This window comes from Erpetoichthys calabaricus, chromosome 8, assembly GCF_900747795.2.
Source record: "Erpetoichthys calabaricus chromosome 8, fErpCal1.3, whole genome shotgun sequence".
NCBI classification, from domain to species: Eukaryota; Metazoa; Chordata; class Cladistia; order Polypteriformes; family Polypteridae; genus Erpetoichthys; species Erpetoichthys calabaricus.
In genome coordinates this window covers 1857144-1868274 of record NC_041401.2, presented here as the reverse complement: position 1 = coordinate 1868274, position 11131 = coordinate 1857144, and the positions used below count along the sequence as shown (strand labels likewise).

General features: G+C 48.1%; 2 protein-coding genes across 13 annotated transcripts in view; one reads left to right on the top strand and one right to left on the bottom strand.

Annotated features, from left to right (window-relative positions):
• Nucleotides 1-11131, top strand: part of carf (calcium responsive transcription factor) — a 126017-nt gene that overhangs the window by 23914 nt on the left and 90972 nt on the right. The window lies entirely within an intron of this gene.
• Nucleotides 6103-11131, bottom strand: part of LOC127528998 (ribosome biogenesis protein wdr12-like) — a 29976-nt gene continuing 24947 nt past the window's right edge. Inside the window, 2 exon segments of the mRNA XM_051931170.1 lie at nucleotides 6103-6281; nucleotides 9757-9829. Of these exon segments, the coding sequence (XP_051787130.1) occupies nucleotides 6147-6281; nucleotides 9757-9829 (208 nt within the window). The 3' untranslated portion in view covers nucleotides 6103-6146.

The window sequence follows — 11131 nt, the reverse complement described above, 5'->3', positions numbered from 1 at the left end:
CCCCCTCTGTGACATTGGCATCACTAGGACTGCCCTCAGGTGAGCTGAGTCCTACCAAATGGGCAGATCCTGCTGTGTGTCCTGGCATGAAGAGATGTCGAGGGTACACCAGGCCAGCACGGCGGTGCCCGCTCCTCTTCTCTCTATACACCTCCTCATTAGTCCCATGCTTAGGATACACAGCTGTACTTGTCATTCCCGCCCCTGCACGTGTCACTTCATGTTGGCACCTGGTGAAGGAATGCCATCTCCAGCTTGTTTGTTCTGAGCTCTCCTCTTATGATGATCAATATTGGGCCCTTGTCCCGTCATACTTGTTCTCAAGCAGTCCCCCAGATTGATGTCTACTTGATGACATTGACCTCTTTGGATGAAAGCACCCGCCAAGTAAATAAAGATGAATGTAAAGATGGCGTCTCAAGTGCTCGTAACAAACAGGTGAATGTACAAGTGAGCCCACATTTCTGCACTTCATAAATGTATGTACAAATGGTCACCTCTCAAATGAATCAAACTAATTGGGGGGTGTGGGTTATGGGATTGGCAATTCCAGGTTGGCCCTGCATGTGCAGGAAGTGAGGGTGATGGACCGGCGCCCCCTCCAGTGTGGTCTCCTGCCCTGCACTCCATGCCCCGGGGTGGACTCCAGTCGGCCGTGATACGGGCATGAATTATGTAGGCTGGAGAAAGAAACACTGTATGTAATATCTTGCTGCCCAGGAACACTGAAGGTGAAGGAAAAAGATTTGATTGGGGGGCAACCAGCTAACCCAGCTAAACCTGGCTGTAAAATTGATGAATGGAGATGATTTAAACCAGTAGACATGGAGCTGGTCCCCCATTATAGGTTTAGGGGGTCTTTATTGTCACGTGTAGAGAGTCCAGTGGCCAGGAGGCTTAGCAAAGCAGAATGTAAAGGCCTGAAGGGTGGCAGGCTGTGGTGCCCTTAAGATCCAGTGGTTGAAATCCTTTTCCACAAGTTATTTTTTACCATTAAAATTTCTCAAGAGATGGTTCCTGATGTGGCTGCTGTTCAATTTCTTTTATCCTGTGACATGAATTCTCTTTAAACTTTCTTCTTCTTTTTCTTCTTACATTGGTGTTTTAATGCACCTGCACACCTCACCTTTGCCGTGACCCGAGCTCACCCGGCTCTCTCCTGCCCACGTCCATCTCCAGGCCCACTCCAATGCCTCGGTGTTTGTCTTGATGGCCTTCCTCACCTGTGACATCATACTGTAGCTTTAAACAGACACTCACCTGTAGCCCACCTCCATGGCCACACGCCATACAGCTCCCTGCAGGTGACGCAGTCTCATTACACCACAAAAAGGAAGAGTGCATTAAAATACAGAGCTTCATGTTTTTGAGTAGGAGCACAAAGCAGCTTGGCTGATGGACTTTTACTTGGACAAGGGGGCGGAGCTGGGGAAAATGACACTTCAAAAAGGGGCGGAGCCTGAGAGAAATTGTACAAGCAAAGCCTTGAAAAGGGAGTGAGAGATGCTGTCAGATGGGGCGGAGTTTGAAAGAGACTGTCGGAAGGGGGTGGAGCCTGAAAGTGAGGGAGAGAGAGAGAGGTGTTGTCAGAAGAGGTGGGGCCTGAGAGCGGGCGAGAGACGCTGTCAGAAAGAGTGGAACCTGAAAGAGAGAGACACTGCCAGAAGGGGTGGAGTTTGAGAAAGGGGTTGCCAGAAGGGGCGGAGCTGGGAATTGTGAAAAGGGTGGAACCTGAGAGATAACATGTCACTGTGCCCTCCATACGATGAACCACCTCAGAATCCTGAATTAGGAGCCGAGTGCAGCCGTGTAGCAGGTGCCACCTCAGTACCATCCATCCATCCATTTTCCAACCCGCTGAATCTGAACACAGGGTCACTGGGGTCTGCTGGAGCCAATCCCAGCCAACACAGGGCACAAGGCAGGAACCAATCCCGGGCAGGGTGCCAACCCACCGCAGAACACACACAAAACACACCCACACACCAAGCATACACTAGGGCCAATTTAGAATCGCCAATCCACCTAACCTGCATGTCTTTGGACTATGGGAGGAAACCGGAGCGCCCGGAGGAAACCCACGCAGACACGGGGAGAACATGCAAACTCCACGCAGGGAGGACCCAACTGCAAGGCAGCAGTGCTACCCACTGCGCCACCGTGCCGCCCCATCTCAGTACCACACTAGTTCAAATGGAATGGAATAGTGTGAGATTTTTTTTTTTTTTTTTTTTATAATGGTGGCTGCAGTGCCAATCCTGCCACCAACCCCCCAAATTTTCCCTCGCAAGCTGGAGGACCTGCATGGAGGCCTGGAAACAAGTTAACGTGAGACACGTCCTCAAAAGAAGTGGGGCTAGAGAGAGAGAGAGAGAGAGATGCTGTAAGAAGGGACACAGTTGCAGAGAGTGAGGTGGGACGTGAGAGAGACATCATTAGAAGGGGGGGAGAAATGCTGTCAAAAGGGGTGGGGCCTGGGAAAGAGCAAGACTGTCAAAAGGGGTGTGTGTGTGTGTGTGAGAGAGAGAGAGAGAGAGAAGGAGAGACGGAGGAGAGAGAGAGAGAGAGAAGTAAGCACCTAGTGTATGAGAGCTGCTCCTCTGCTTACATCCTTTCCATTGAAACCAGTCTGGTGAGGCTTGGGGAGGATCCTGGCATGGATTGGCACAGACAGAGGGGAAAAGTGAGTGCAGATGTGCAGTACCCAAGTAAGGATCAGGAGGGAGAACAAGCGGCATGAATGTGCGGGCCGTGGACACGGCTGAGAAAAGATTATTGGAGATTTGGAAGAGCAAAGGGGCAGTGGCAGAGCTGGAGGACAGCCAGGGTAAGAGATGTGAGGGAGTGAGAGACCCAGCACTGGACAAAGTGAAGTGTTAGGCTAGCAGCACCAGTGACAATAAAATGTCAGCTGAGCAATAGCATTAAAAAAAAAAAAAAAAAAAAAAAACAGACAAAAAGAAGAACTGCCAACAAGCTGCCATACAGGACAACCAGCAAAGGACGGGGCTAAAGGCTTCAACATCAAAAACTCGACACCCAAAGCAGAAACGTAAACGAGCACTCGCACGTCTCCAATCTTTGCTCAGCGGGCACCGCGTTACATAAATGATTAGCGAGACTCGTAATGCCGACGAGGACGGTTCACAGGTAGCGAGATGGGCAGGTTCACGCATCCCAAAAATGTAACCGATGGGTCATTAAAAAGGGGCTCGGCCTTCAAGCTCCAAGGTCGGAGGGAAGAGTTGAAGCTCAGAAAAGATACGGAGAGGACACTGAGGGTCCGAGGGCAACCCAGAAACAGGCGAAGTGGCACCAGGTGCAAACCCCAAAAGAAACGTTATAGTTAAGACATTGCATCATGGAAAACTGGAAAAATGGAATTACGAGGACCAAGTGGAGTTTACTGCAACATTTGAACAAGACATTAGATTACGGAGGCAAGTCAGCGGCTTATTTAATTCTTGCACTACAGTGCCATCTGCAAGGAGGGATTGGGGGGGGTGTCAGTGTCCACTTCCCCTCAATGCAGAGACAGAAAGTCTGAATGTGCCATTCTCTGTGCTCCCAACACAACGCCTTTGACGATTTCTGTTTTTAGAGAACTTTGGTCACTTTAGGAATCCTTGAATAAAACCTGCGACGTTTGCCAAGCTGTCATGTCTGCTCCTCTTCCTTCTTCTAAGGTGCGGGCAGCACCACTATGCCAACTTGCTTTAGGGCTCATATCTTTTCTTCAGTAAGATCAGCTGTTTTTGTATCGTCACCAATGAGCTTTATTAAAATAAATGCAACCTGCCCTTGTGCAGAACCCCAGCATTGCCATGGCCTAGCAATCCCTCACCAGTCCTGCAGATGAAGTTCACCACACACACACGGGGCAATCGCTGTGGAGGAAGTGTGGCGCTGACTGCTGGGGGCTGTCAGCAAGTGCATGAGGCGAGGGTCTCCTAAATTAACCAGGGAAGGTGAATGGATGGACCACACGTGTCAAATTTAGGAGTGCATTCTGTGTATGGGACAGGCCTGACCTTGACGTGTAAACAATCTGACTGGCAGAATTGGCACATTAAAATTGGCATCACCAATACACAACAAAGACATGAATAACACACAAACACAATCAATGTGGCCTTTGTGACCCTGGTGACAGTGCAATGTCTGGCCTCAGTGTGTTTGTACCCGTTCACCCACCTGCCTTGTGCTCATCACATCATTTTTTTTTGTTTTTGCACCTTTATCAGTAAACCCTCCCATGATGACCACCATTCGGTCGACTCCGTTGGCATTACACTGATGAAAGGATCAGAGCTTGGAGTGGGCCACAAGACAGCCCACGGAACCATCTTGTTTGATGTCAACAAGACAGGCATGGTGGTGGCCAAGTGACAGCGTGGCACATGTTAGGCTCTTCAATAGGTGGTTGCCGTGTGACAGTGTGGCACAGATTAGGCCCCCAATAGGTGGTGGTTGTGTGACAGCGTGGCACAGATTAGGCCCCCAGTACCCACTGAGACTATCTGAGCAGCGAGGCAAATCTGAAAGAACTCACTGCTGGCCATCATCACCCCTCCACACTCAGCTCCCCTCCCATATCGTTACAGACATGACAGCGCGTTTGTGGTCTGCACAGCCCTTGGGATGAGGTGGACAGGACTGTGCAGGGCAAAACGGGTCATCAGCCACCAGCATGGCACCACCTTACTGAAGAACACACTGAACGTCTCGTAGAGTCCACGGCCAGACGTGCGCAGGCTGAACGAGGCCCAACATGCTACTGGACAGAGGATCCCTTTACTTGAACTTCATGTTCAGCTGTAATTCTAACTTCAAGGTAGGCCAAGTATCTCAAGAAAGGAAGATGGATGCTTCCCTGTCAGGTTGTTCTACGGAGTTGTGGTGTCAGACACGGAGTCACATGTGACAGTAAGACATTCACCAGAATCTGTACACGTGACATAAGGACTCTAAACCTAAGAAACTGGCAACTCCACGTCTACTGGTTTGAAGCCAGACGCTGTCCTTACTAAGAATCATCTCCAGTCATCAGTTTTTCAGACACTATCCACGTTAGCCCCTTGCAGCCCCCCATCTATCCTGTTTCCTCCGTTTTTTGTGGTCCTGGGTGGCATTTTCAGGTCAAAATCAAAAGGACGATGCAGCCACAAAGTCTAGCGTGCATCATGGGTAAATTAATGGAAGGAATGATTACAGAGAAGGGTCAAGCAGCACATGTCTATACCCCCCTACTGTTCTTGACGTGTGCTGCTTGACCCTTCTCCGTCAACACTTCCACATGGTCTGCTTTTAACTTACTGAGAAGCTGCTGGCCACTCACTTACACCATTGACCAGGTTGCTTTAAGAGGTGACAGAGGGTCTGGTTTCATGGCTCGACTGCCAGATGTTGCCCACAGGCCACAGTGCCATGGTGTAGAGGGACCTTTGACCTTCTACCATCCAGTCTCCATGGCTCCAACCTGCTTAAGCCTTCATTTCCAAGAGTCTTTGCTCACACAAACACAGATCACCCTCTCAGAGATGACAGTGGGGGAGGGAGAGGGGCACAAACTCAGGACCACTGACTTGTACAACAGCCTTCCATGGTGCCACACCAGAGATCTCCTTTAGCCCAGCTTGGTAAGCTGCAGCTTACCAACTTGGAGCCCAGATTCATGGCCAGCATTTCTATGTCACACGAACAGGTGGGGGTCCCCAAGTGATTTCTCAGTGGTGACACCATGGGATAAAGGCCCCCCCTTTAGACTTCAGCCCATTAACTGTACGCACAGATCCCAGGAAGGCTCACTGGCCTCCAACAAACACTGAACTGTAACCCCTGGAGCAACCCTGTACTCATCCCCCCACTACCTATAGCACTCACACTCAGTAAGTGGTTACCCACAAAACCCTCCGATACAAATCCCTGCTTTCTTCAGGTTTGTTTCTAGCAGGGGTCACTGGGCAGTAGGTGGTGGCCTCAGCCATCAGCCACATGTCATGAACGTGTCTCTCCATGAGCCCCCAGCAGCACATGCCATCAGGCCGCACAACACAGCAGAGATGAAGACACAGCTGGTCAGTTAGAGACCTCGTTTAGTAGTTTGTTTGTTTGTTTTTTATAAAAGCAGGACAGCGTTGAACAAGTCAATATAAAATACACACACACACACCGGCAAATGGCTCCTCCGTGATGCCACAGGACTCACGCTCCATCGTCCGAAGGGGTGACGAGTAGCGAAACGCGTAGAGCTTGTTGTCTGCACCGCCGCTCAGGAGCAACTAAAAACAAAATGAGAGAAAAGAGGAGATGAGACATGCAAGAACAGCCCACCGTCCCTAAGGGGTGACTTCTCCATTTCTGTGGTGTGACAGAAAAGCCAGCTAAGTTGGTGGGCTTCAGACACTTCACAGCATCAACTTCTTCACATGAAGACACCATCAGTCTGAAGAGCAGAAGCCAAGAGCACTGCAGACCAGGACCAGGACCAGGGTGGTGGGCCTATACAGCTAGCATGGGGGCGACAAGGTAGGAATAAGCCCTGGATAGGGTGCCAGTCCATCATGGAGTGATCGCACACACGAGCCAATTTAGTGATAGCAGGCCACCTAACCTGCATGACTCTGGAAACCCATGCAGAAAAGAGAGCAAACTCCATGCTCGGAGGACCTGGGATGCAGACTCTACTTTCCTTACTGCAAGGCAGCAGCGCTACTCATGTGCCACTGTGCCACCCTGCTTCATAGGCATTTGTTGTGGACTGAATGAGATGGGAGGTAAAAATCACAGCATGGAAATGTGGGCAGAATTGACTTCATTAAATAAAGGAAGCAAAGGATTATGGGTAGATGCACTTTATCAGAATTAGGTGAGGTTGAGAGTGGCATCCTGCACTTTGTTGATCAGCACACACCAAGTCTGAATTCCACTGGACCCTGCACAACAGACAATAAGGACCAGAGAAACCTTCGATATAACGGTAGGTTTAATAGCGCCCACGCTGTGCCCACCTCAAGCCTATTGCAGTTACTCTTAGGTCGGGTTTATACTTCACGCCTGTGGACACTACTGCTATGCCAGCGTGTACTGTTTAGACTTCTGTGCGTACTTCACGTAAATCTGGAGCATTCTACCAGGTTGGCAGTGTGAGATATCATCACGATGAGGAAACAACATTCAGCTTCCTTGTGCTGTGAATTGACGGAAACATCCATTAAATTCCAAGGACACCTTGCCACAATATCTCTGAAAAGGACATTTAATGATTACATCCAGCAATCCAGAGACGAGCCCATTCCAGCAAGCATCGGGCGCGAGACAGAAACAATCCCTGGACAGGGCATCAGTGCATCACAAGGTGAACACAAGCAAGCAAACACACACAGACATTATTTTAGTGTCACCAAATCCCCAAACCTGCATGTCTTTGGAAGGAACCCACAGCCCACTATGGAAACCCACCAGGAAAACCTGCAAACTCCAGGCAGGGAACACCAGGGACATGACTCCCAACTGCAAGGCAGCAGCACTACTGCACCGCCACCGTGCCACACCCATATTAACAGTATTCATTATGTACAGTGCATCCAGAAAGTATTCCCAGCGCTTCATCACTTTTCCACATTTTATGTCATGTCACAGCCTTATTCCAAAATGGATTAAATTCATTTTTTTCCTCAGAATTCTACACACAACACCCCATAATGACAACATGAAAAAAGTTTACTTGAGATTGTTGCAAATTTATTAAAAATAAAAAAATTAAGAAATCCCATGTACATAAGTATTCACAGCGTTTGCCATGAAGCTCCAAATTGAGCTCAGGTGCCTCCTGTTTCCCCTGATCATCCTTGAGATGTTTCTGCAGCTTCATTGGAGTCCACCTGTGGTAAATTCAGTTGACTGGACCTGATTTGGAAAGGCACACACCTGTCTATAGAAGGTCCCACAGTTGACAGTTCATGTCAGAGCACAAACCAAGCATGAAGTCAAAGGAATTGTCTGTAGACCTCAGAGACAGGATTGTCTCAAGGCACAAATCTGGGGAAGGTTACAGAAAAATTTCTGCTGCTTTGAAGGTCCCAATGAGCACAGTGGCCTACATCATCCATAAGTGGAAGAAGTTCGAAACCACCAGGACTCTCCCTAGAGCTGACCGGCCATCTAAACTGAGCGATCGGGGGGAGAAGGGCCTTAGTCAGGGAGGTGACCAAGAACCCGATGGTCACTCTGTCAGAGCTCCAGAGGTCCTCTGTAGAGAGGAGAACCTTCCAGAAGGACAACCATCTCTGCAGCAATCCACCAATCAGGCCTGTATGGTAGAGTGGCCAGACGGAAGCCACTCTTTAGTAAAAGGCACATGGCAGCCCACCTGGAGTTTGCCAAAAGGCACCTGAAGGACTCTAGACCATGAGAAAGAAAATTCTCTGGTCTGATGAGACAAACATTGAACTCTTTGGTGTGAATGCCAGGCGTCACATTGAGGAAACCTGGCACCATCCCTACAGTGAAGCATGGTGGTGGCAGCATCATGTTGTGGGGATGTTTTCAGCAGCAGGAACTGGGAGACTAGTCAGGATAAAGGGAAAGATGACTGCAGCAATGTACAGAAACATCCTGGATGAAAACCTGCTCCAGAGCGCTCTTGACCTCAGACTGGGGCGACGGTTCATCTTTCAGCAGGACAACGACCCTAAGCACACAGCCAAGATATCAAAGGAGTGGCTTCAGGACAACTCTGTGAATGTCCTTGAGTGGCCCAGCCAGAGCCCAGACTTGAATCCGATTGAACATCTCTGGAGAGATCTTAAAATGGCTGTGCACCGACGCTTCCCATCCAACCTGATGGAGCTTGAGAGGTGCTGCAAAGAGGAATGGGCCAAACTGGCCAAGGATAGGTGTGCCAAGCTTGTGGCATCAATTCAACAAGACTTGAGGCTGGAATTGCTGCCAAAGGTGCATCGACAAAGTATTGAGCAAAAGCTGTGAATACTTATGGACATGGGATTTCTCAGTTTTTTTTTTTAATAAAATGCAAAAATCTCAAGTAAACTTTTTTCACGTTGTCATTATGGGGTGTTGTGTGTAGAATTCTGAGGAAAAAAAAAATAATCCATTTTGGAATAAGGCTGTAACATATAAAATGTGGAAAAGTGATGAAGCGCTGGAATACTTTTGGATACACTGTACGCTCTTGTGTCTGAACCGAAGTGGATGTCCACACTCATGTCCAAAATTTGATTGAAAAGAAGAGTGGAGGCTGTGACAGCCGATAAAGCTGCGACCAACCCCTTATAAACTGCCCAGGGTTTGCCATGGGATGTTCAACAAGCACATGTACAGTAGGTGCAATATTTGGGTGTCCGTGTACTTTTGTCCAGTGAAGGAGTTTAATCTTTTTAGCTGACATAATTGAAGTTTTTAAAATTTATGAAAGGTTTTAGGACAACGAGTGTCAGCTGTTACTTTAACTTCTTCAACAAGAGCACAGGGGCACTGCTGAAAACTTGAGAAGAAATTTTGTATAAAAACGACAAAAGCACCTTCTTGATGCAGAGAACCACAGACTCATGAAATAACTGGCCAAGCAGTGTGGTGGAAATAGGGGACTATTGGGAACTTCAAAACTCAACCGATATATTTTTGGGGGAAATTAGGCAAATAAGATTGATAGATTTTCTTGGCTGAATGGCCCATTTTCACCATAATAGTTCTAATGTATGAATGGGCATCTGCCCAACATGAAGAGCCTCTTACCCCTTGCTCTGTCCAGTCCACACACAGCACTTTGTCATCATGGGCAGACATGTCATAGAGAGGAGCCTTGCAGCTGTAATGAGAACACAAGATTCAGTCACCATAAGGCCTATGACACACAGGACTGCTGTCCACCACACCAGAGTGGAGTGGGACATCTCAGACAGTGACTGTCAATGAGACCCCATCAATGAGCCCCAAGGCAAAGCTGTGAGCAAAAAGGCCATCCAAGCAGACCAGGAGACCGACCACAAGGCTGGACCTCACAGCAGGCTCTGCTCACTTGTCCCAAAGAACCAACAAGAAGGGGACAAACCCCCCTAGCACAGGGTTCTCAAACTCTGCTCCTGGAAGGCCGCAGTGGCTGCAGGTTTTCATTCTAACCCTTTTCTTAATTAGTGACCTGTTTCTGCTGCTAATGAACTCTTTTGAATTCATTTTAATTGACTTGCTCTTGAAGACTCATAGACCCCTTAATTGATTTTTTTCTTTAATTAGCTGCCAAACAAAATGACATAAAAATGAGCCAAAACATCTGGTGTCCATTTTTATATATAATACGCTACCGTGGCTGTCCAGGATTTTAAATCACCTGTAGCTTGCAAACCGTTTGAACTATTGACCTGAAATTTGGTACACATATACTACGTGACCTATACTGTCCACTTTCGAGGTGATGATTGACCTCCAAGGCTATTCTTCTTTTTATTTTTATTTTATTGTAGAATCAACTCTCGCCAGCAAGGGTGCCATGTGGCGCATGCGTATGGGCGCCGTTCTCATCGCTACCACCTTCGCTGTCACTTCCCCTACCTCTTCATATCCTAATTCATTCTTGAGTCAGATTGAGGACTTAAGTGAAAAATTAAAGAAAACATACTAAGTAATTGCAATAAACATTGACTTATTCAGTTTTAACGTGAAAAGATGCTGACGAAAGAAGAGAAGAAGCAGGCCGCTAGGGTGGAGAAAAGAAGAGCTGCTCAGGAAACAGCAAGCGCATCAACCTCTGAGCAAACATATAATAAACGTACAGAGAAAGAGGATGAAAACTAGGAGTCAAGTGTATTCACTGCACATTATCGTGGAGTGTGCTGTTACTGGTCTAAAATATCTGAAAATAAAGAAAGGTGAAGGTCTCAGGAATGTGTGACAGTGGTGAGGTCTGTGGTAGGAGTGACGGAGGTGGGATTACATCAGGGATCGGCTCCGAGCCCTTTCTTATTTGCAATGTTGATGGACAGGTTGACAGATGAAATTAGGCAGGAGTCCCCATGGACTGTGATGTTTACTGATGACATTGTGATCTGTAGTGAGAGTAGGGAGCAGGCTGAGGAGACCCTGGAGAGGTGGAGATATGAGAGGAGAGGAATGA